The following is a 25,955-nucleotide window of genomic DNA, read 5'->3' on the forward strand; positions in this document are numbered from 1 at the left end:
AGTTATTGGTGTGCTTAAAGCAACCTGCCAGCATTGGTGTGGATAATTGGATATTTCCATCTGGTAGAGGAGTCAGAGTAATGGATCTTGTTACACTACAGGTAAGGCAATATATTTACCAGGTTTGTGGCATCTGGCAATGAATTACAATTACATCATAGGTAGTTCCCAGACACTCTAAAAACTTGAGCCCACCTCAAGGTTTATTTCCTTGCTTATTGAGTTGTTTGAGTTTCGAACCTACGGTTATATATACCCCCGAAGTTATTTCTTGAGCCATGCTGTCATGGAAGATGGAAGTGAGACTTAACCTTTAAGAATTTAGATGGCAGATGAAAATGTTCCTAAAGGTTATAAAATCAAATAAAACATTCATTCATAAACACATTTGCAAAGACCAAAGGTCAACCAAAGTGCTGAGCCATGATGGCTTTAAAGATGCAAGCGAGAAAATATTTGACCCACAGCTTGTAGAATAGGCAAGAGTGAAAATCTGCCAAATGATGGCCTTGACCTCCAAACCCATGGTTTACAAAGCATGGATACAGCTATCATACCACAGGGACTTGAAAGATTAGTGATAACTAAATACTTAAAGGGGAATACCACTCATTTTCAACATTTTACCATGTCATTAATATACCTTAGAGAGGTGTTGTGTGGAAACAATAAAAAGGTCCCCCCCATTCTGTTTCCTAGAAAAAGCATGAACAAACAAATCATTATGATGATGTCATCAAGATGTGATTCACCATGTTAATGATTTTTTTCAGACCTCCAGTTCTAGGAAACACAGAATAGGGGGACTTTTTATTATTTCTACACAACAGCTCTAAGTTATATTAATGACATAGTAAAATGTTGAAAATGAGTGGAATGCCCCTTTAAGCTTAGAAGATTCTTGTGCATACAAACCAGACACTTGCCCTGTACAACAGCATCTTTGCTTAAAACACATCTTTTCTCCCTGGCATTCAATGTTGCTTGACCTAGTTGCCCTGTCTAAATGCTTGTGTTGCTTCAATGTTGTTTTACTATATTGTTTGTGTTGATTGTATGCTTGTTATATGTTCATGTACAGCACTTTGGTTGACCTTCTGGTCTTTGTAAATGTGCTCTATAAATAAAATTTGATTTGATTTGATCAGCAGCTTGGAAGATGCTGGTGAGAAAAGTCTTAAACAAATAGGATTTGGATGCAGACTAAACATTTAGCAAACACTGGCATCATAATGATACCGGATCATTATATATGTTAATTTACGAATCAGTCATTCTGTCACATAGGAGAGTATTCTGTGGAGTTTCATTGTTTGATCTCTCCCTTCAACCTCATGACCGAAAAAGCTCCTCCTGCAGTATTTGGGTAACTACTGAATATTAGGTATGTGAACATATCGAATTGCTTGTAATCACCATTCTAATTGAATGTTGAGTGCTTTAACTTCGAACCTTATCAAAAATGACCGTCTTTAATAAGAAATTAAAGAGATATTTTATTAAAAGATCCAAATGATTTAAAAAAAAACAAACAGTATTTTAAAAACTATTTTAATTGAAATTGTATAAAACAAGGAAGCATGTTAATGTATTAGGAAGCTTCAAAATGTGCACATTTTAAATGTAAGTCATCCACAACCAATATGCCATTACATATAAAATGTTTCCCGTCCTGATTGACTGCATTATTGATATTTTATTATAATCCAATATTTTCATTGTGCAGACATGTGGACATTATGACACTTGAATTTACCCCAGGGATCAATTATCTCATCTTAAATTAGCAGTCAATACCATTGCTTTCTTTTGTATTCTGTGCATTGCATTTGTGTTCTTTGAGGTGTAATTTAAACAGAACAGTGATGTGGAACTATACAACATCGGTCTTTATTGATCTATTCAATTGTACATTAGAACCACAGAATGTACAACATGTTCATTTAAATACATTGAAACACAAGACAAGGCAGCGGACGCCACCAGCGCCGTAGGGACAAAAAAAAATAAAGCTTGTCAGGAAGTTGGAAATAACTTGCCACCCATTCACAACTACTTCCTGCGAGGTTGCGCTGGGGTCAACCTCAATCTGGGGGAGAAAAAAAAAAAAAAAGGATGTGAAAGGATGTCTTGTTTACATGAAACGTTGTAAACGTTAAGGTTTCCTTTCCATCTCTGTATAGCTCAAAGGGTTAATTTTGATTTGACTGGGCAGTGACATTTTTTGTTGTCCAATTGTAATGTTAGATTTATCATTGTAGCCATGACATGAGAAGCCGTTTCAACCAGTGTTCTGTGTACAACCAGTGAGGTCACAATGAGACAGCAAAGAGTAATTTTATGTTAAAACTGTGTGTACTGTGGTCCTTCTCGCCGAGTACTGCCATGTGCATCCACTGATACACCGGTGCCAGCGAAACAGTGTCTCTTCCAGATTCTTTCCCAGCTGAAAAAGTGCAGTGTGACCATTGACCAACAAGCAGAGGTCCCACAAATACACTGCAAATCATGTTCGTTTGAGATGGAGGCATCGCTGCGAGGAATTTAACCTGTGGATCTGCGGTGGTGGTGTGGGCCAGTATTTTACCTCTACGCCACACACAGCATACGTACATGCAAGGCGTAAAAAAGGGTGGTAAAAAATGTTTTGCGTGGTTGGGAAGTGCCATCCCCGTCACTGCACTAGTGACCGTACAGGTTGGTCGGAACTGGGAAGAATAGCATGTTTTCCTACATGTGTTACACCGTCCAGGTGAACTGCTGTGATGTATTGGAGGAGTCACCCGGATGGCTACACCTCCCACATGACCAGCTATAGGGTTTAGGGGACAGGTGTGGGGAAATCTGAATTGATGACTAAATGTGGGCGGAAAAAGCAGAAAAATATATACAAGAAATCAGCATACATGAATGTTATAGGTGCATATAACAAATTATATGCAATATACAATTGAGAAATTGAAAACGGGTGGCTGTTCTTCCTTGGACTACTGGTAGTACACGCACAACTTCATGGTTGTATGCCATAACAAATTCCTGGCAACTAGGCCAGGCACTCCATCCGACACAATTAGCAGCGAGTGTGAGGGACCTCTGCTGGTTGATCAAGGCACTTTTTCAGCTGGGAAAGAATCTGGGAGAGTCCAAACCTCTGCACCGACATGTGAGGGATATGAAGAGATGATATATGACATGCAACATAGCTCCCCAACCCACTGATGTGGCTATTTGAGCAAAGTGACTTGCCTTTTAAGTGCTATATTGTACACTATTTATTCATATACATCCTTTTTGTCAGCAATATACTGCACAATTTCTCCCGGGCTCATCAGTTTCTCCGCTTCTCCATCTGGGATTTCGAATCCTGTACATACACAGAAAGAAATACCGGTACATCAGCATGGATTACTCAACAGACAAGTCACAAAACCTAATATCCAGTGTTATGGGAAATATTATCCTTTACTTAAGCTTGTGGAGGATGCAGCTGTGCTGGTTATGGAGGCCCAGGTTCTTTATTTTAAATCACAACCTTAATGGTTCATTTTTAGGGATCACCACATCGGTATCGGCTGATATTGGCCTTAAAATGCAAGCTTGGTATCAAATAGATATAAAAATCGGTTTGTGGATTTGGCAGATTATTATTATTATTTTATAATAATTGTTAAAAAATAAATAAAGCCTGAAAAAGCCTTTTGTGATGAAGGCTGCAAATGTAGTGTTTTCAAAAGAGTCAACAAATTCAATAATATAGTATAATATAGTAATATTCAAGCCGTTTATGTTGTGGATATGGGCCAACATATCAATAACTGTGCATCCCTAGTTTTGGAATAAGGAGGCACTGCTTTTTTCAAAATCAGTGTTTATAAGGCTTTTTCAGAATGGCCAAAATTATATATTTTTAATACAGAATGAGATCATATCGACATCGGTTATATCGGCCATAACAGGAATTAATTATATCGATATCAGCCAAAATGTCTCCCTATTCATTTTTAATATTAGACTATAGGTTTGAATATGGACTATAAGTTGAGAGCCCTAGTACAGACAAAACTAACAAGAAAAGAGTTAGGAGGACTTGTAGACATAATACAGTTGGCAGTACTTAACAGGACAGGTGTAAAACATCAACAGAAAAGCTCATCCAGGCGGATAGACTCAACAGGCTCACCGAATTCATCCTCCATCGCCATGATAATCTCCACCTGGTCTAGGCTGTCCAGACCCAGGTCCTTCATGAAATGGCTCGTGGCCTGCAGCTGTGGAACAGTTTTCAAGTTAGTTTCTAAACAGATGCTCATGAAAGATCCAGAGAAAAACACATGTACCCATGAATCCGCCTATAATCCTATACCTACATGTTGTATTCTATTCTCCATTTTCCCCACCCTGGAGCTAGTTGTCCCTACTCACTACTACATTCTGCTCATCACCTACAAAGAACTTAACTCCCCTCTACCTCTCTGAGCTTCTCGAACCCTATGTCCCCTTCTGTCCCCTCAGGTCCAGTGCTGTGAAGCCAACCTCCTGAAGGTCAGCAAGGCCAAGTACCGTACCTGGGGGGGGGGGGGGGGGGGGGGGGGGGGGGGGGACATGGCTTTCTCCGTTTCTGCCCCCTCCCTCTGGAATACACTCACCAAATATCTCAGAGTTGAACCCTCCCCCTGCTCTCCTTCAAAACCTCAAGACAGCTTTTCCCAGCTGAGGTCTGGTTAAGATGTCCATCCAACCCTTGTATAAACTATTTTGAATCTAGCACTGATCTTGTATTCGTTTTGTTTTCTTGAATAAAGTTGGTTCCTTACTTTTATGTAAAGCGATTTGGGTATTTAGAAAAGTGCAAGAAAGAAAATTGAGCTATTATTATGCTAATGCGGGTATTTAAGTAGCTCCAAACTTTTTTTCACCCCCATGAATCTTCATTAGTGTTCTGCTACTCAAACATGAGCCGTTTGTCACCTTCGAGCTGCCTTTCATAGAACGCAGCGGTAGTCCATTAGCTCGCCTGCGCTCCTCTTAGTCTTCCGACTTCCCCCATCCGCCGCCCGTTTACTTTCTGCAGGAGCGCTTATCGCATGTCATTCTTTTTACTGTTTTCTACGGAGTAGCATACTTTTATTAGCAGTCCAGTCTATATCTAGTTATCTACATTGCTATTTTGTCATTTATCAACACAATGCCAGTGTGTTATATCCAGGCTGCTCTACCACAATGACAAAGTGATCTCTAAAGCGAAAACGTTTCATAGGATACCTAATCAGAACATGGATTTGAGTCAACTTGGCTAGCGGCATTTCACATGGATCCCAATACTACACATGAGCACACTCAATGGCTTACAGTTAGCAGTGATCATTCCAAGCCCAATGATTTTCACCAAAATACAGTAATTTGGAGAACCGATTTACACCGTGTTTGGAGTAGACCTAGCTTCCCCTAGGTCAGTGCTACTCAACCCGCGGCCCCTGCTTAATGCATCAGCGGCCCGTCATGTCACGGTCATACCAATAATATAATTAGTTATTTTCATTGTTTTGAACAAGATTGTAGGTATTGTATCGTTTGTTCCAAGATAAGGTGATATGGCCTGATGTCAGCCACTTATTTATTCACCTGTGATATTCTGTTCAATGTGTTCTTCACATTTGATGTGTTTCCTTAATTTTACAAAATACATTTGTAAACGTTTAAAAAATAATACTGACATTTTTAGCTTGCAGCCCTTAGACTTTTGCCGAGTGGCCCCTGAGCCATCTTAAGTTGAGTAGCCCTGCCCTAGTTGAATAATAGAAGCCTAGCCTTACACACCCTGGGCAAGACCTACGCTGAAAAGACTATCAGCGGAAGTGGCGGAAGTGTTGCGTGTAAGATAACTACGTCACGCGGTGCGGCTGTGTTTACTAGTCCCCACCCAGCTCTTCTTTTTCGCAGTTAAGTGAGCCTGGGACCGAGGCTAAGCCTTACATGTTTTTTGTTGTGATCAAGATCGTGATTGGCTGCTTCTAGCCAATGGGACTGCAAAGTGGCTGCAAGGCTGTGACACACAAACATACACGTTACTAAAATAATCAGACTAATATCACTATGTGATCATTTCTTGTTTTATTTGCATGTAACAATGGTAGTTTGATTCAGGTGTTGGGAGATATTTTAGACTGCTAAACAAAGTGATGGGTTATTGTTGCACTGAAAGACAGTAAAGAAGATAGACAAACGTCATAATAAATAGTATTGGTAAAGTTACCTTTCCTTTAGCAGTCTGTGGAACTGCGTGTGACTTCATTCTAATCCGTTCGATTTAGATTTTCAGTTTCTTTTGTTTCAGACCCGTTCTTTTCTGTAGTGAGGCAGTAGCCGTTTCTTCTTCTTTTTGGTGAAAATAGGGCTCGAAATGAACACTGCAAATTGTAAGCGTTCTGTATGAACGCATTGAACGGCAGTTTGAAGGTGACAAACAGCACATGTGTGAGTAGCAGAACACTATTAATGAAGATTCCTGAAAAAAAGTTTGGAGCTACTAAAACGCCTGCATTAGCGTAGGGACAACTAGCTTAATTCTAGCCCTTGGAGGAGTGGAGAAAATGGAGAATAAGGGGCATCTATGAAACAATTCAAGGCCAACATGTATTTATTTATTTATTTAAGATATTTTGGGGACTTTTCTGCCTTTACTGACAAGAATTAATGGAGTTAGACTGAACACAGGGGGAGAAAGACTGGAAATGACACAGCAAAGGTCGTCAAGATTGGGACCCGCCCCAAGGTCAACATGTATGATGGGACAGGATTTTAGGCTGATTCATGGGTGTGTTTTGGTCTGGATTTCTGCTTTCAGACCAAAGGAGATCAAGCTTTCACTATCAGAGCTCCTACACTTGGAATGCCCTGCCCCTGTTGAAGGTAAAAAGGACAGAACTAGTTCTTACCTTCTCTGGGGTGATCTTGTCGTACAGTTTTAGGACATACATGACGCGCTCCTTGATGGTCGCCAGGGTGAGGGGAGGCAGGTCTCCATAGTGTCGACACAGCACACTGACCGGTGAGCTCTGAGCAGGAGGACGACAGGTACAAGAGGAAGACATGAGGTGGGGGAGAAAGTGAAGGGATCAGCTGGATTCAAACTTAGCATAAATCAACAGCATGAGCTGGGGTTTTTTCCCCAATAATCGAATAATTGAGAAGCATTTTACAATTTTAGACCAATTAAACCCCATGTTATATTTTGTGGAATAGACTATGCGACAACCAGGTATAGTCTGGTGACCACCGGCGAGACGGGTGACAGCCGGAATGTAGACGGTACCCGGGTGAGCAGTATGGGTTAGCCCATGTCCTCCGTGAGGAGGAAGCCCAACAAAGCCTTGTGAGGCCTTTAAGAGGGCCATTCAAGCAGCAAGCGGAGGCCGCAACACCACCTTCTTTCTCGGGTGGAGTCTGCGGAACCATTGCGGCTTAGGAATCCACCACTCCTGAATGAAGTGTCTGGTGCTGGGACTCTGGTGCAACACAGGTCCTGGGCCTGGTGAGAGCAGGAGTGGACCTGGTGAGATGTAGGAGGGGCCCGGACAGGAGTCAACCCACAGAGCCTTGTCCTTCCATGCGCCAGAAGCGTACCCCCCAGCCCTGGCAGAGTAGTTCTGGAGTAGTTCCAACTACTAGGACTGTGTGGCCCTGGTTTTTCCCCTAACGGGACTGATCGAGGGTAGCTACTGGGACGTAAGTCGGGACTTGATCACCCCGGCTGGGTCGCCTGAGTGAGGGGTATGATGTTCGAGAGACCCGAATGACCCGATGACCTTGGGATACATCACTGAGGATACATCCCAGGTGCAGCCATGCGATGTTTTGTGTTATAATTATGTGTCGCACAAAAAAAAAAGTATATATATTTTTAGGATCTTTTCAATTACTTTGATTTGCATCCCTAAACACATGCTAGCAGCGTCAAAACAGCACACAGCTGATGCAAGCTGCCGATTAATGGTTGTGGCTGGGTCACTGCATCACTCACAATAAGATGTTGCTCAACTGCTGTTGTGATTAAAGTTCTAAGTTACAATATTTAGATGAACAAACACGGACTGGCGGCGAGTGATTGACAGAAATGTTTTGGCATATTACAAAATTGTATAATGCAATATTACATGTTAGTATTGGACACTGTTAGGCCGTAGCTGCTTAGCTAGTATACATATTTAAGCCGTTAGCTTCACTACTTTTTATGCAGATTTCAATCAGATAAGTTATTGATTTCCACCATGTAGCTAGGTGACAGAAGCAGAGCTCCATCACTACATTTTCAGTGGCAAATCAGCATATCAAATAGCATAACAGAGCACAACAGGTGGGTTTTGATTAGTGCGGTAACTGCGGTTTGTCCATTACGTCAGGAAGAATTCATCCATGTGATGTCCATTTGTAACTACAGTCTATGTATGATAAATGTATATGGACATATACATTTATAATGTTTACACAGACGAATGTTTTATTCAATCACATACAATTCACTCAATGTCACAACATATCCTCAGCCAAAGTACGCATTAGGTACTTGGTAGCTTAATGCGGTTGAAAGATATTTTAGTGTGGCTCATTACTTTTTATAGTCAGTTTAGTCACTGCCTGGTATTAGTGGTATAGTTTAGACTTCGCTTGTTCAAACACTGTGCAGTTCTGTTCCCAAGTGGTTTGCAGGTGAGAGGGAAACACAGGTCAACAGTTGAGTTGACCAGCATGAAGTAGCCGACAACTGGCTAAACATGCGAATGTAGGTCATACCGTGACACAAACCCATCGTGTTTGATACATTACATGCAGACTTTACGTTGCACTCGTCCCAGAACAAGTAAAACAACAAAGTACCACTACAAACGCTAAAACGAGCCGTGACATCCTCGTGTTGTGTGTGAAAGGCGCAGGTAGGTCACAGTGTGAAGCCATTACCGCTAGGCCGCTAACAAACAGGCTCAATGTTAACCGCAGCACTCACCCGGCTCTGTGTCACCCACTGTGTCCGCTGGCCGCGGGAGACCAGCGACAGTTGCCGGTGGCCGGTGGTCACCGGGGCGGCGGCGGCTCGAACGGCGAGGTGGCCCGAGGAGAGCCTGGCCGAGGGTCGCGCCAGGGAGCGGACACACTGCAGGAGGAGGACACGGGACGCCATGACTGACTCGATAGTGACTGTCGTTTCCCAGCATGCAAGGCGAGGGAGGAATTATATCATACGGTACTTTTTGTACCATGGTTAACCCACCCCGATACTCTATGACCTATGTGGTCAACGTAAGGTATTACCGTCCTCGTTTTTGCCCGTCTTGTTTTGTTGTTGTTGTTTTTTTTTTAGATACATAATTAATAGCTTTATTTTATAGTTAAGTATATTTTGAGATATGTTTATTAATTTATAGGATATGACTGGCTGTATCTTTCACATCGAAGAGAAGAGGCACGCCGCACGTGCGACACAGTGTAAAATTACCAAAATGCCTGTGATTAGTGTGTATCCCAATTCCCAAATAGTATATACATTAAATCAAATGTACCAATATCACAGCCATTCAATTCTAGCGCTAGTGTTGATTGTGGCACAAACGTACACTATGCGGGGGGCAAACTGGGTCAGTACCCCAGTATTTTACTCCCTTCGCATGCGCACATTGCAACCCAACTACCAAGTGAACCCGTAATGTTAAATTATTATCCGAGTAATGTTTTTGGTAATGTTTGATTTGATTAACATGTAGGCCTAGTGATTTAAAAAAAATAAAAAAATTAGTAACGTTTGTTTAGTTTTTCTTTTTTTCAAATCTCCGATCTAGACAGTACTAATCAATCTATGAACTGAATTGCTTTTTATTTTGATTGATACTTGATCTGTTATTTGATCATTGATCAGTTACGTATCCTTATAATAACATAATTTCCATGAAATATTACGCAGTACTGTTTGAAACAATATCGTGACAGTAATATAACAACAAACAAACGATGATTTGTCACCCTACATCTAATCCTGCCAGTCAGAGAGAAGGGAGCGGTTGACAGTTCTGCAGAGCAAAACATTACGCACTATTCTGATTAAAATCTGATGATTCGCAGCGTTATTGCCTCTCTAGAAAGCATATCTAAAACCCACAATCATGGAATTGTCTGAAATACTGTATAACAAAGCGGAATATATAGAAACGGTACGTACATATTTCATTAAGCCATTGTTAAGCTACTACTTGCTAACGCTACGGGCTAGTTGGCGTTAGCTAAAGCCGGGATAAGGCATTTATCCATTCATTATCAGAAAAAGAACTCGTTGTCGTTAAATAGCTAAAATGTTTCTGCTCAGTTTAGATGGTTGATCATCACTGTCTCCTCATTGCAGGCTTCTGGCAACAAAGTCAGCAGACAATCTGTGTTGTGTGGGAGTCAGAACATTGTCCTCAATGGCAAAGTGAGTCAGAATGTGTATTTTATTTAATATACGGTAGGTGCTTAAATGATGTATACAAATAAGTGTAAAGCTTTACAATGTGTTGTACAATTTAAAAAAAAAATCATCTGATTTGTAACTCTTGAGACTTGAGTCTAAAAATGGAACCAAAATGCACCTGTAAGTTACTGTGAGCCAAAAAAGAATGAATGTTCTCCTAGCTAATTCATATTGAGACATATCTGTGTGTGTGCTTCTTTGTCACCTCCAGACTATTGTAATGAATGACTGCATCATTAGGGGTGATCTAGCTAATGTCAGGGTGGGCAGACATTGTGTTGTCAAGAGCCGGAGTGTTATCCGGCCACCTTTCAAAAAGTTCAGCAAAGGGTGAGTGACTTTTCTTTTCTCCCACACAGTCCAATATGTTCAGTTACTGTACACACCCCAGGTTCATTCTCTTTGATGGTTGTTTATTTATTGCATGTACCCATGATTACATTGAGGCCGGACCCCCTTCACTGTCCATATCTATCTGTCTCCCTCCCCCTCTCTCTGTCTGTCACTCCCTCCCTCCCTCCTCTTCTCCAGAGTGGCTTTCTTCCCCCTGCATATTGGAGACCACGTATTCATAGAGGAGGACTGTGTGGTCAATGCAGCCCAAATAGGCTCTTATGTCCACATCGGCAAGAACTGTGTCATAGTGAGTGACACACACACACACACAAATCTTAACCACTTAAACCCCTGTCTTCTGGGGAAAACTATCTCAGAAAATAGCAGATCGACACGCTTGTCAATCGCCTATTTTCAGCGAAGATATTTAATGTTGCGCAAAAACAAAGTCACCAGTATAGAGCCATGAGGGACTCTGGTCAACCAAGGATAGGGTTTAAAATGGTTAAACACAGAGACATAGAGAGACAAAGCTTAAAACCCACTGCTACAGACACCTTTCTGTGCCCTGTGCCTGAGGCCACAGAGCAGTCACATGGCAGTCACACCACATCATAGATTTGTTTTCTTGCCTGTAGCAATGGCACAACATCAAGGGGACAGCTAACTCAACTTGTATAGTGAGTGTATCACTGTCTGGTGTCTACACAATCGTTGAATTGTAATTTGAAATATATGGAAGTTAAGTGAAAAATATTTGAACTGGTCATGCTGGAACAAATTGTATTCAATTTAAAACACTGAAAATAACAGGATAGCCTGGAAGTGTAGGGCATACCAGCCATGGCATGGCTACCACATGAACTCATCGGGACTGTCAACACAACAGTGACAAATCTATGGTCTAAAAAGTTTTGTGTGTTGCAACTGGCAGTAATTGTGTCAGAACTCGGATACTGACTTGACTTTGTTACAGTAGGTCTGCCTCTACGTACGTACGTTGGTGCACGATGGTTCCAAAATGTGTCGTGTCGTCTCCAGGGTCGCCGGTGTGTGCTGAAGGACTGCTGTAAGATCTTAGACAACACTGTGCTCCCTCCTGAGACCGTGGTCCCACCCTTCACCGTCTTCGCTGGATGCCCAGGTCAGAACAGCAGACACACATGCACTGACAGAAAGTGGCGATATTACAACAGACACTGAAGGAAAAAAGATGCCTTTAGCTTTATTTAGCCATTTACCTTTTGTCGTTCTCCCTGCTCATCGCCGTATTTGTCCGTTTCCCCTCATCCTCCCTTCCTCTGTTCTTTTTCTCACCTCCCTCCGTTTTCTCCTGTCCATCTCTCCCTCCTGTTGCTACTCATTTCACTCTCAGGTCTTTTCTCAGGGGAGCTCCCAGAGTGCACTCAGGAGCTGATGATCGACGTGACCAAGAGCTACTACCAGAAGTTTCTACCCCTCAGCCAGATCTAAGTCCCGCCCCCTAACCTTCGACCCCCACCCCTTGGTCGAGGTGGGGGATCTGTTGTCATAGTTGCGGACTATTCCAGAACTCATCTCCTCTCCTTCACTACCCTGAGCTCTAGTTTCTCGTCCTGGCATGAAGTGGCAAAGCTGTTATTTTGCTCATTGTTACATCATGTTATTGTTCTGTGTATGAGAAAGCCACAGTAAAAATGGAAAGATATAATCAATTTATATGGGCTTGTTCCCATAAAAAGTATTTTTCCTTTTTTGATAATTTATTCAGCATTCTTGCTTTATTTTTTGATAGTGACAGTGAGAGAGAGACAGGAAAGGCACGACAGAGCGATGGAATGACATGCCGCAAAGAGCTTCAGGTCAGACTCGAACATAGGCCAAGTATACTGTATGTCAGGGGTGCCCAAAAGGTAGATTGCGATCTACCAGTAGATCACAAAGGCTGTGCAGGTAGATCACATGGCATGCCCCAAAATAACATTTCAATTAAATATATAAAAAAACTCAAAAAGGGCCTGTCAGCTCAAACCCTTACCCACAATGCAATATTTTGTTTTCAAGCGTGATGCTGTGCACAAACATCGGTAGCATTATAAATTAAATACAAAAAACCCTACCTATTCCATTTCTCCCCCTCTATTTCCCATTCCAAGTGGATGGTCTTATATGTAAGGCCAGCGCCGCTATTCTAAAGCACCCTCAGGTACATATTTAAACTATTTTCAGCAATGGTGGGTAGATCTTGTTGAGCTGGACATTTTAAAAGTAGTTCTCAAGTCAAAAAGGGTGGGCACCCCTGCTGTATGTGGTATGTACACCATGTGAACTCCTCCCATCAACATATTGACTGAAATTTCACTTACGGTGCCACATACATTCAACCCCCTTGAAAGTTATCAGATTTGTATGAATTACAAATGATACATTGTGATTTTGTTCTGTGTAATATTATATTTGAAAAGACTGACCCTCAAATGTAACGATTTAAGTGGCATGATGCATTGTATGCACCTGCTCTCGAGGCACCACGTTTACAATGATGAAAACAAGGACACAATTGGCTTTAGCTAATGGCTAATATTTTGTGTTATACCTGTACTTTGAATATAAAGGAATGGTGAAAAAATAAAGACCAATGAACATTTTTAAGAATGTGGAGATAAAGGCTACAAAATACATGCATGTAGGTGTAGGACACCTTATTCCAGATTCCCAGCGAGCACTGTTGGATCAATATTGAGGAAATGGAGGCACAGCTTGGACAAAAGAACAATTTGTTCTGAACAACCATATTAAAGCATGTGTGGAGTTTGCCAAAAAAGTATCAAATTGACCCAGCTAAGAGGTGGGACAATGTTTTATGGTCAGATGAGATCAAGGTGGGCCTTTTTGGTCAACGTTCAAAATGCTATATGTGGTGCATATAACACCACACAAGCTTGGGAGAAACTTCACAGTAGAACAATGATCCCAAGGCCAACGCAACACAGGAATGATTAAACGACAAAAAGGAAAATGTCCTACAGAAGCTAAATCAAGGTCCAGATTTCCATTTTACAGAAAATCTGCCAGGAATAGGGAAGAAATCACTCCTAAACTTTGCAAACCTAGTAGATATTTACCCAAAAAGACTTAAATGTGTTATTGTTGCAAAAGGCGGGCACTCAAGTACTAATATGTAGGGTTAAATAGTAAATACTTACGCAGAGTTCTTAAGATCGGCTGATGAACGATTCATTTAGTCTTTGAAAAGACCCTGTTTAAGCATATGGTTTGGAATAAAACATACTGACTGGAACAATGCTAAACACTATTTCAATCCAGACAAATCTGATAACCTTTAAGTAGTTTAAAAAAATGATATATATACATAAAAGTGTGTGCGTACACGCACATCTCTTCAGCTCGTAGACAGCTCTGTGTGAAGGAGAGGAGATGAGGAAGGATAGGAGGCGAGGAGTGGAGGTGGTTGAGGAGTGTTGGAACTCTTATTCATCTTTGGACCAAATGTCAGCAACAATGCCTGTTTGTCTTTGATGTGGTTTCCCAAGTGAGCCTTTTTTTTTTACATGAGTTTCTGATGGTGGGTTATACAGACTGTCCACCTGAATAACTCCCATCCATATTTAATTTGGCCAACATGTGTACACATTAAGACAACGAAGGAACAGTGTTTAGTTAGTTATTACTTGGTTTGGAGTGTTGTCGTTTTTCACTTGACTCATGTTAAAATTATTATTTAAAACCACGTGATCAAATCGATTATGTGGTGATATGTTGTGCTTGTACAGTTGTGGCCTGTATGTTCTGTCTCATCAACAATAGCCAAGACATCACCCTACAATAAAAAATACTTTGAAAATCTGCCCGATATGAATCTTGATATGTCTCCTTAGATCAAGTGCAATCTCAAAGTTCCATAACTAAAGCAATACTTTATTATTGTAGGTTTATGAGTGACTACATAGATCATTTTCCTTAATCCCCTTGCCATTATTAAACTGAAAATGAGGGGATGTATAAATTCAAAGCAGGATTATGTGCATAATTAATTTATACACATTTAATCAGAAATGACATTAAAACATTGACCATATAGATGGAGAGTACAGTAGTACACCACTGAAATGTAACCCAAATCCCTAGTGTCAACTATCAGGTTAATTTAATTGATTAGCACCAACAGTGTCAATAGAACACAAAAACACATGACTTAATGGACAAATTGAAAGACACAAGGCAGGGACCATTGGCTCACTGTTAGTCTTTTATTGAGGGTTGTACCCAAGTTATACAGCTTTGTATGCCGGCCACGCACGGCCAGCGGGTTACAAACAGTTATCAGTCTACGAGTACAGCCAACAGAAGACCTACTACCTACTACTTCTACACCTTAGCACAGGTTCTTATAAGAGCACTAAAATCAAGAAAAACAAAGAGAAAAAATAAAACAAACCAAGCAACAAAGGAAGAAAAATAAAAAGATAAAATGAAATAAAAACAAAAATAAACCAAAGTAGACAGCATCAGAGGAGACATTCATTATTAGAGCACACTGGAGTCGGTTTCTATAACTTGTAGTAATCAGGCGACTTTGTTTTGTCAAATTGTTTCTTTTTAATACCCATACAAATAAAGATTGTCCTTCAAAAAGTGCAGTTTCCCGCCCCCGACCCCCCCCCCCACCAAAGTTTAAGATAAAATCCATTAAGATGACCCAAGGAAGACATTTTGAAAAAAAAAAAAAGGTACTTCCTGTCTTGTTTTTTCAGTTTGTAAGGGAGGAAGAGAGGAGCCTCCGCTCACTGATTATAGACATTGTACATTTGTATTCATAGATATATATATATATATATATATATAGATTTATTATATAGTTTCAACAGTCTCCCAAAGCAATGTGCATAATAGGTTTTACAGGTGATCCAACTACACACTGGACTGATAGAATCTCTATATAAAAAAAAAGGAGTTGTATTTGTGTAAAATTTGCCATTTCACTGGTGTCCCTCCTATCTGGTGGACAGGGAGGTGCACTGTGAAGAAAAATAAGGACTTTGCAAATCTTAACCTTTTCCTCCACTCCTGCTACAACTGGCCTGATGGTTTGCTAGGCAGTTATTTATTTTTTGTCTTTTCAGTTTATTATTATTATCATAATATTTATTATTGTTATGGTTAAGATTCAACGATGGCACAACACATTTCAGATTGAGGAATATTACTGGGAATTCCATCTTAAATGTCAGGTTTAATTGATTTATATTTTATTCTAGGCATTTTCTGACTTCTTTTTTTTTTCCTTTTTGGGATCTTTAGAGAAAGCAAAAAATAAAAAAACCCAAGGTGGACATGGAAGCCTGGGTTTTAAACACTCCACTGCATAGTCTCTGAGCACCCCTGCCCCCCCCCCCCCCCCCCCCCAGTCACCCACCCACCCACCCATCCATTCCTCCCTCACCCTCCCCGTGCCCCCAAGTCTTTGTGCTGGTTAGACTAAAGCTTTTCTGGGTTTTGTGTGTATTCATACTAAATGTAAAACCGACAAAATAAACGAGAAAAAAAAAATACGGCAAATCCTCACAGTTTTGTTGTATAGTCCGAAAAACAGCAACGACGACAAACAAAGTGAATAGCCTTTAGCGCTTTGATCAACAGCAGGAACCATTGTTATCTTAATAGACATGGGTGTGGTCTTACGCATACTCGTACATAATATAGTATTTGCTCACAGGATAATATCAAGAGAGAATAAGAAAGCAAAAAAAAAGAGTGACATTTTTCTTAAATATTAAAAGTAGTATAGAAATCACCGGCCAGCTTCCCGCCCCTTCCTTCGTTCCTTCCCTACCCTCTCCTCTCCTGGCCCTATAGGGAAGCTGCTAGGCAGCAGTGGGGGGATTGTACATTGCTCATGGTGGTTTTTTTCTTTTAGTTTTTCATTTACTGAAAAGGTTTTCCTCACATCATCCTTTTGCAAATGACTTTTTTTCAAGCATTATATATTGTCCAGCTTTTTAACACGCATACATAAAACACACACACACACCACGCATAACATACACAAAAAAAAGATCTAACAATCCCTTTCCTCTTTCTCACCCTCCATTTTCGATTTGGCATGACAGTGAGTTCACACACGCGCGCGCACACACACACACACCGTCTGTATAAGGCTGGTTTTGATGAGACAGGGAAGGAGAGTGAGACCACTACAGTAAACAATCAACTACTAGATAATCCATTAACACACTGGTAGTCCCCAGACCCGACACTGAGAACCAGAGTTCCAGATGGACTCTTACATACAGTACAGGTCTGTAATGAGTGTAGAAATCGGACAAAATGGACCCTTTACAGGTCCATTGGGTCCCATGTGTACACTCCCAAGATAAATGGATTAACCCTGTGGATTTTACAGTGTAGATTGGAGTCGCAGACCCGTAAAAAGGGTCCATTTGGACCAATGGTGGTCCTCAGACCCGGCCTGGAGAACCAGACCATTAACGGACACCGCTTATCCCTTCTCTAAGAGCAGAGCAACGCAGGATCCATAGCTGCTTGCTGGAGGTCAGTTATATACTGGCTGGGTCAGAACTGACACCAACAGAGATTTATTGCCATAAACATTTAATGAAGCACAAGGTGAACAGATTAGAAATCGTGGGGTTCATTTGCCTCAGAGTTGATCTGGCATTTTCTATATTTAAAGTTTATCATTTAAAGAGTAGGCCTGGGCTGATACGACACCAAAGCAAGCTTAACTCTGTCCTTGAAGCTGGCAGTAACCAACCTATGGCAAGTCTAAAGCCCTCACCTGAGTCACGCCACGAGCCAATCACAACAGCCCTTACCTCCAAGCCAAGCATCTCCTTGACAAAGACCACCAGTCCATGGCAACCAGATCTGGACCAAACAGTTGCTGAACCTTCTTTTGTTTTTACATCATAAAATCCACTAAGTATTCTTCCTTTCTCTAGCATCGTTACCACTTAAGTTATGAGGCAGACTAGGTCTCAGGGAAGGTAAAATTTAACACTGCTTCAGGTAGTTTAAAAACATAATTGAAATGTTTCATCTACTGTGTGGTCCAGGTATGATGGCCGAAGTACACCACTCCAGGCAGGTCGACACCTGTGAACAGACTCCTGGCACTCCTAACACTGACAAAGCACCATGTCATGTTCTCCATTTTCAATGCTGTCATCACCAAACACACACACTCATGTCTATTACATGTACACACACACACACTACCCTGTCACAGTACACAAGCATACCTTCTCCTCAGACCAGTTGTAAAAAGCCAAAATACACCGATATCCTCACAAAACAAACAGATGGACAGGCTTAAACCAACTGTGTCTTGTCTCGTCTGTCTCCCCTTTCACAAAACGCAACATCCTCTCTACTCTGCCTAGTAGCCTTCAATCCTCCAAGTGCAAAATCCAAGGCTCCTCAGTTCAATTTCTCAATAAAGTTTTATATATAAAAAAAGACATGGTTCCAATGTTTCGCTAATAACAGCTGTTAAACAAAACAAAAATAATAGAATCATAATACAAGTAGAGACAGAAATATATTCTTTAAGCAAAGAGATGTGGAATTAAGTAAACCAATCGCGTTTTGTTTGATTGAATTCTTATTTGGTAGAGAGCGCTTCAATACTGGCACACACCACTGTCAAGTCTATCTAATACTCAAGGTTTTAGTCAACGTCTCAGCTCCACATTAAGCTCTGAAGTCCTTTGAAATATTCACGGCTAAACTTCAAAGAGAAAAACAAAACATAACGTTTTTAAAAAACGACAGCAAATGTCTCCGGCTCCGCTACGTCTTGAGTGAACTAGTGGAGGAAGAAAAAAAGACAGCTTCTTCAAAACAATATATACAATTATATATAATGTTTTTGTAAGGATTGAAGAACAAATTTAAGAAATTAAGGTCCATGGCTTTGCCTAATGCTGACGTCTTGAGCTTTTGCCCTCTGAGGCTTTTTTTTTCTCCAACAAGTTGTGCATCATCATGGGAACTGAAAACAATCACTGGTTGTCACTAGGTAAATCAAGGTATGTTACTTAGACATATGGGTTGTCTTGTCCGTGACCACTGGTGGAATACATTCACCCTGTAATCCCCCCCCCCCACACCCACCCAATACACACTTCAGCAGTGGAACTCACACACATACCTGCCAGTACAGAGCAGCTTAACACACTCGCACACAATTCATACGTACAGACGAGATTCATACGGTCAGGAACTTCAGATGAGCACAAAAACCCCCCAAAATAAAACAGTACAACAATACAATCATATTCTATTTGTAAACAGGTAAAAGCCACTTGACTTGTAGGTTGCATCTTCGGACACAAGTAGAATCAAGGCAATGAAATGTGGACGACTTTTGCACTGTTAAAACATCATCGACCAAAATGACTTCTTAACAAAATGACTTTTTTTTTTAATGATTTTTTTCACCTTTCTTTTTTTCCCCCTCCAACACCATTTGTGGCAATGAGAGCGATTACAAAAACAAAATGAGAAACAAAAAATACACGGTCATATATCGCATTGTGTGTTGTAATTACTTACTGAAACATTTAAAATATTTTTGTGAGGCGTGGAAATTGAGAGAAATATTAAAAAAAAAAAAAAAAAAAAAAAAAGAACCAAACAGAACGCCTCCCTGTAGGCTGTGAGAGGCTACAGTATGCATAGATACAAATTCACCTTTCTCTTGGTTTTACAAGTATGACAGAGATGTAAGATTTCCACCGTACAGTCAGTTGGTCGGTCAGTCGGTCGGTCAGTCAGTCGGTCAGTCAGTGAGTCAGTCAGTCCATCAGTCACACATAATAACACTCCCCACTGGGAGGGACTTCCAACTCCTTTTTTTTGTTTGTTTTGTTTATAACACCAGTGGAACAGAGGAGGGGAGAGGAGGCCGGGGGAAGGAGGGAGCGAGGGAAGGGTAGAGGAACGAAGAGATGGAAGAGAGTGGAGAGAGGGAGCATTCTAGGATTCTACCACCCTTCTTCTTCTCTTCCTTCATCTACCACAGTGTTTCCCCCGCTCTCTCTCCCTTGCACCCGGCCACCAGTCCGCCTTTCTCCTCTCTAAAGACAGCATATTGGAGCAGTGTGACGAGCTTTTTCCAGCTTAAAGCAGTTATTTGGCAGAGAAAAAACTTACAGACCTATACGTAGTTTTCAGTGCTAAAAGTTGGATTTTCCTTTCCTACAAGGAGTAGTAGTTGTTTTTATTTATTAATTTATTCAACTACAAGGAGGAGGAGGGAGAGGGGGAGGAACTGGCTTGATTTCCTGAGAACCATTGCTGGTTATTTAGCAGACATAAGAGGAATAGTTCTAATAACCAACGCCATGGCCAAAAAACACTGATCCGAATTCCCAGAGTTTACAAAGCATCGTCTTCATCCTCAATAAGAGTTTAAACTTTTTTTTTTGTTTGGTTTTTCTTAGATTTTATCTCTTTTTTTTCTCTCCAATGTAATTTCTTCCATTGGGGTCTTTTTTCATTTTTTTTTTTTTTTGTCGTTTCTTTTTCTTTTTAACTTTATTCCATTTTCTCTTTTAAAATGAAGGAAGAATGAACACACGTTGTGCCTCCTAAGTCTTGTAAACAAGAGGTTGCAGTGTGGCACCTCCAAAACAACATTGAAAGCCTATTCTGAAAGTGCTGCTCCCTTCCTCCCGGTGTGCCGCCCAGCAGGGGTGGGCCAGGCGGGAGGGGCTTGCTAGATAGGCCCCGCCCCCTACAGTAGGGTGGGCGGGGCTCGCTAGTCCCAGCTGCGGCTACAGTCCTTTGCACTGCAGAGCTCAACGTTCTTTAGTTTAAAACACAAAATTGGTGCAATACTTTTTAATGTCACTTTTAATCATTAGATACTCCTCAGTCAGCTTTTTTTTCTTCTCTTTTTAACTATCTGTTGATCTTGATCTCCACGACAACGCAGTAAGGTAGGCGTGCCAAGGCAGAGAGGAGCGCATACACGCACGTGCGCACACATACACACACACACACACACACACACTCAGTCACTCAGGCACACATGTACGCTCACACATACACACGGTAAGGACCTCAATGAGTAAACAGCTACACTGGAAAAACTGGCTGCTCCCTCTATATTGCAGATTATATATACTGAGAAAAAACCACATTCAGTGCAAAGTTAAAAAGCTCATACTCCAACATTGTCAGCAAACAAACGCAAAACAAGAACAAAACAAAAAAAGAAAAAGTTAAAAATAAGAATAAAAAGAATTGGAATTCAAATAAACATGAATGAATGAAACAAAAATATAATAATGAGCTTGATTGAAGCTTTTTTTGTGTTTTCGGTCTGAAAGAGCACTACCTGGAAGCGAATGTCCATCCGTTCACATTATAGAATTGGCCTGTATGATTCAAGTATTCCGACTGATATGTTTTTGGGCTAAAACAAAGTGGACATATGTGCAGAGAGAGAAACGTAACTTATTTTCCACAGGGGACACCCCGTTTTTTTTTTTTTTTTGTACATCTTGTAAGTGAGAGAGTCCAACTAGTGCCATTGTGTTTTTTTTTTAAACTACTTACTTTTTTTTTAATGTTTTTATATATTTTTTTCGTGGTGATTAGTTAGGATTCTCTACTGACCCCTCCTCTGGTGTTTGATTGACAGGCGGTTCTCACATGGAGTCCCCGCCCCCTGTCAGGTGGTCCACCGGAAGGAAGGAGCTGATTGGAGAAGGGCTGCTGATTCTCCCGCCCTCTGTGCCGCTGGGGCTCCCCCATAGGCTAGTGGAATAGTTGGGCCCGCCCCAGAGGGAGGAGTTGTGGAGATCACTGCCGTTCCATTGGCTGGGCTCGGGGACACGGCTAGGGAAGGGGTGGGACTGTTCCATTCTGCTCTGAGACGAGCCAATGGCCTGCCAGCCGCCCGAGGAGGGAGCGCCCAATGACTGCCCTTGTGCAAAGAAACGATTGATTTCCTCCTCACTGGCGAACTCTGCCAGAATAGTAGTGTTCCCCAAAACACACCTGGAGACAAACAGTTAAAATGTTGAGAACGTGTGTGTGTGTGTGTGTGTGTGTGTGTGTGTTCAGGTAACGATTCAATATTTGACAATATCACAAATGTCACAGTACGATAAAAATGCAGTTAAAAATTACATCACTATCAAGTCATTAATGCAATAAAAAGCTAATTTAGCCTATTTTATAACTGCAAACCCTTACGTTATTGCGACCACAGGTCGCAGTTATCTGGAATCTAGCATTTCCTGTCAGTGTGTGTGTTGGTTGGGTGGTCACCCCAGGCAAGTCCCCCAGGTCATCGTGACATCACGTGACATCAGCCCCCATATATGGTGCCCAGGTCATCATGAGACATCATCAGGGATGTATATCCCTGATGTCATAGTAAAATGCGACCTGCTGTCACAGTTAAGCCCATATATGGAGATACCTGATGTCATCAATATTGGCCAGCAACTCTACATCTGACCTCAAACCTCAAACCCTTAGATCTCCATCCTATATTTTAACCTGTTCTGACATTCCATATGTTGATCCTTCCCCATCCATCCTTCTTCTTCTTCTATGTCTCCCTTTGACTTTGACCTGTCCATTTAAACTCTAGACGAGCCTGCCCCAAAGTTATTTGTGCAGCCACGCCTGGCAGCTCGGCGAAAACTAGAGTTCTCAACAGGCCCGAAAATTAAGGCCCGGCCCTACCTGGGCCCTCATCCAATCCTGTACATTCAAGAAACTGACCACTCTGCCACTCTTAGATCTCCATATATGGAGCTGACCTGTTCCGACATTCCATATGACCTCATCACACCCTGTACACTCTAGACACGCTCCATATATGGCCAGTGCACGCAAGTAGTTTCTCGCCCTCAGGCGTCTTACTGGTCTTATAGTGTGCGTGTGTGTGTGTGTGGACGCCTGCGGCCCTTACATGTGCAGGCTCTTCTGAGCCTTGGCGGCCTCGTCCTTGGAGCTGTAGCAGACCACGGCGGTACCATGAGGCAGGTTGAGGTGGAATGTGATCAGGGGGCCGTGCTGCATGCACAGAGTCCTCAGGGTGGAGCCGTCAATCTGACAACACAGAATTATGCAAATTAAATACATAAAGTTATGATAAAAGTCCCTTGAGGGCTCAGACTTAAGTCCCTCAACTCAGGCAGAAGTCGTTTTTTTGCCCCGCTAGCGGCTGGGCTCGGAGGATGGCGATGACAGTTGGTCTGCTACTTTAGCCCTCAAACAGATCTCTACTGTCAACTACAGGCTGGATTATGAGACTTTCTGTGCACTTTCAACGGCTAAATTTAAGTCCTATACAAACTCCTTCCAACGTCTGAAAAATCTTCCAAAAATGTCTGAGTCCGCCTTTCCGAAGCTCAGAATGACGTCAATGTATATCACCTCCCTTTCCGAAGAAATGTTTGGATGTTGGAAGGTGTTAAGGAGTAATCTTGACTAAGAGCCCGAGAGGGATGGTTAAAAGTACTTTTTGCAATGGAAAACATGCATAAGACATTTCATATATACACCCAGACAAAGGAGGGCAATGATTAATCAACACGAAATGGTTCTCGTTAAATAAACAGAAAAATCGCCTAAGATTGCGCAGATGACGCTTGCCTCAAACACATGCCCCCGCCTCATTTCGCAATGTTGTGAATGTCGTGTGGATGGAAAAAAGAAGATGGATTTAGTATAGCCATTTGCTGCATAGCTAGGGCATTGACTATTGCTTGTCCATTGTAAAACAATACAACACTACAAACACAATACACACTATTCGTACGATGAGCGGGGCGAGGGAGTGCTTACAGTCATCCTATAGTAGCCTTGGTACCCAGGCTTTTATTTTCGTTCGCATTCGGCTCAAAAAATGAAAGCCTGGGGGAACGAGACACATTTCCTGGTCTAGGAGTGGGAGTGGACTACAGTGCAGATGGGCGTCGCTCGAAATATGGTGACATCACTTTTCTCCGCTGTTTTCAACCAGGGAGGGGGCAGGCACTCAGATCGGTGAACCAATATTGGTTCACCGATCAATATAGCGCAAGCTCCATGCGCTATAGACCAGAAAGCACGCTGGCTGGGCCAGGCTAATCCTATAGTAACTCAAATATCGCCTACGGCTCTGCAGTAATGTAATAAACGTGAGTCGACGTGAGCCCATGTTTTGCGTATTCACCATTTTGCCCGTTTACATGGAGACGCCAGGCGGAGCGTTTTAAAAGATTTCCACTCTGGAAGGGGTTTTCACTTTGTTACGTTTTCAACCCCCGATAACGCCATTGCCATCTAAACAGAAGGCATGCATCTGATATTTTATTTTGACTTTTCACTCTAGGGGCCGTTGCTGTGTAAACGTGGCCAGAGACTGGTGGCTGTGGGGACGTGATTTTACTTCAGTCTCACTCCAGCAACAGCGAGAGGGGGCCACAGCAATATGAAACATGTTTTGTGTGTGTATGTGTGAGAGAGGAGGATGCCAGCATCAATACATGCATGTGTGTGCAGGAGCCAATGACTACTACAGTGATAGAAGAGTAAACAGTCTTAAAGAACAAAAGGAATCGTCATGACAAATTAAATCTCAACGTGTGTATGTGTAGTGTGTACCTGAGGGGTGAGATTTTTGAGAACGAGCCATTGTGATCTCCCTGAGCTGCTGCTGCTGTCACCCCAACTGGAACCTGCAAGCAAACACACACAAACACAACAAGTTAAAAGTTGCTCACTGATAGCAGCAGTATTGTGTCCAAATTCCACCAAATCAGTTCTGAATTTTGCTTACCAACACCGTTTGTGTACACATCGAATTTGTGTATGTCTCTGCGTTTGCACCCTTCCTCCCACTCCACCCCCCAACACTCACCAGGTGTGTATCGGGACTCGGAGGCGCCCCAGCCCCCCAGCCTCAGGCCAGAGCTGTCCCCCCAGGCCGAGGAGGCCGAGTTGGGCTTCTGTCCGGTAAGGCCTGGCGGGGGCCTGGATGGAGCCGCCACAGCCAGGGGCTTGGCAGGCAGGGGCACCTTCCACAGCTCATGGGCCAAGGAGGAGTTGGATCCGGGGCCACTGCTGGGAGACCACTTGGACTCACTGGGTCTGGCTGGAAGAGTGGAAGGGGAGAACAGGACGAGTTAACCGAGAATTTGTCCACATTTAGGGTGTAAATGACTTGCATAGAACAATCAAAACATTATTATGCGACAGCAAAATGACCCATCCGAAAGACAGAGTGTACAATACCTGCACACTCATTTTAGTTAAAGTTAAGACTGTGAGCTAAGCACATGGAATGTAAATATATTATAATGAATGGGGGCATCATGCCCACATGAGTTAATCAAATTGTTTTAGTCGATAATAAAAATGAATTCTTTCCATGTTAATGTATTAAAAAAACTAAAAATCTTCAAAAAAAGAATTATTTGATTATTTTACAAAAAAGTAATCGATGGAAAGAATGTAATTGATAGTTGCAGCCCTAAAGTCGACTATTCAACTAGTCGACTAGTAAATCCACTAGTTGATCTTGTTCGTACTAGTTAAAAAAATGTTTTCCCCCTGTTTTTGTAGGCCTCAAGATCAGCTAGATTATAGTTATAGTCACCAATGTACAGTTTTTAAATGTACAGATATAATAGGTAGTCGACTAGTAAACTACTAGGCAACTAGTAAAAATCACTAGAAGTGAAAGCCCTAAGACGTAGTGGAGGGTGTGCTCAGCGGTGTTGTGCATACCTGAAGTGCTTTGTGCTGTACTGGTGAGGGAACCGCTGTGACCAGAGGCACGAATGGATGACCAGGCACTGGTAGAAGGCATCGTGGTGTTTAATGATGAGGATGGCCCTGGAACATACAAAGCACAAACAAAGCACTTTAGTGACCGAGCGTGCCCTGCATACATAGAAGAGGCCGACGCCGCTGACCACTAGTTGGACAGCTCGCAATACAGTCAACTTAACATTTATGTTCCGTCAGTCAAATCAACTTTCTTCCACCACAGACCAACGGTAGGCTTAAGGTGCCAGTTGCTGACTTTTAACAGACTGCTTAAAACAGACAAACTACAGATCTTTGCCATTACACTGTGCCAGTTATTTGT

At 41.9% G+C, this 25,955-nt stretch overlaps 3 protein-coding genes across 3 annotated transcripts in view; 1 reads left to right on the top strand and 2 right to left on the bottom strand.

Moving 5' to 3' along the window:
- Window positions 1–1,868: 1,868 nt before the first annotated feature.
- Window positions 1,869–9,220, bottom strand: ndufab1b (NADH:ubiquinone oxidoreductase subunit AB1b). Its single transcript, XM_079519374.1, has 5 exons — window positions 9,002–9,220; window positions 6,936–7,055; window positions 4,181–4,268; window positions 3,247–3,364; window positions 1,869–2,089 (listed from the first exon to the last, which is right to left on the bottom strand). The coding sequence occupies exons 1-4, from the start codon at window positions 9,173–9,175 to the stop codon at window positions 3,273–3,275; spliced, it is 474 nt and encodes a 157-aa protein (XP_079375500.1). The 5' UTR covers window positions 9,176–9,220; the 3' UTR covers window positions 1,869–2,089; window positions 3,247–3,272.
- Window positions 9,221–9,928: 708 nt separating this feature from the next.
- Window positions 9,929–12,437, top strand: dctn5 (dynactin 5). The gene is made up of 6 exons (XM_079520504.1): window positions 9,929–10,199; window positions 10,388–10,456; window positions 10,707–10,825; window positions 11,027–11,138; window positions 11,873–11,975; window positions 12,207–12,437. Exons 1-6 carry the CDS (start codon window positions 10,152–10,154, stop codon window positions 12,302–12,304), a joined length of 549 nt encoding a protein of 182 aa, XP_079376630.1. The 5' UTR covers window positions 9,929–10,151; the 3' UTR covers window positions 12,305–12,437.
- Window positions 12,438–19,441: 7,004 nt separating this feature from the next.
- The window catches only part of LOC306936982 (trinucleotide repeat-containing gene 6A protein-like), a 51,775-nt gene continuing 45,261 nt past the window's right edge, over window positions 19,442–25,955 (bottom strand). The window contains exons 21-25 of the mRNA XM_079520649.1: window positions 25,592–25,699; window positions 24,723–24,956; window positions 24,467–24,540; window positions 22,788–22,927; window positions 19,442–21,862 (exon numbers count right to left, since the gene is read on the bottom strand). Coding sequence (XP_079376775.1) covers window positions 21,511–21,862; window positions 22,788–22,927; window positions 24,467–24,540; window positions 24,723–24,956; window positions 25,592–25,699 — 908 coding nt within the window. The 3' untranslated portion in view covers window positions 19,442–21,510. The remainder of the gene's footprint in view (window positions 21,863–22,787; window positions 22,928–24,466; window positions 24,541–24,722; window positions 24,957–25,591; window positions 25,700–25,955) is intronic.

Source organism: Electrona antarctica (assembly GCF_951216825.1).
Source record: "Electrona antarctica genome assembly, chromosome: 14".
In the NCBI taxonomy this organism is placed as follows: Eukaryota; Metazoa; Chordata; class Actinopteri; order Myctophiformes; family Myctophidae; genus Electrona; species Electrona antarctica.

Excerpts from the sequence above, each read along its gene's own strand:
- ndufab1b (XM_079519374.1), bottom strand. The coding sequence starts at position 9,175 with ATGGCGTCCCGTGTCCTCCTCCTGCAGTGTGTCCGCTCCCTGGCGCGA. Across the intron at positions 7,056-9,001 it reads AGTGGGTGACACAGAGCCGG|AGCTCACCGGTCAGTGTGCT; the intron begins GTGAGTGCTGCG and ends CCTCCTGCTCAG. Across the intron at positions 3,365-4,180 it reads GGCGATGGAGGATGAATTCG|GATTCGAAATCCCAGATGGA; the intron begins GTGAGCCTGTTG and ends GTGTATGTACAG.
- dctn5 (XM_079520504.1), top strand. The coding sequence starts at position 10,152 with ATGGAATTGTCTGAAATACTGTATAACAAAGCGGAATATATAGAAACG. Across the intron at positions 10,457-10,706 it reads ACATTGTCCTCAATGGCAAA|ACTATTGTAATGAATGACTG; the intron begins GTGAGTCAGAAT and ends TGTCACCTCCAG. Across the intron at positions 10,826-11,026 it reads TTCAAAAAGTTCAGCAAAGG|AGTGGCTTTCTTCCCCCTGC; the intron begins GTGAGTGACTTT and ends CCTCTTCTCCAG.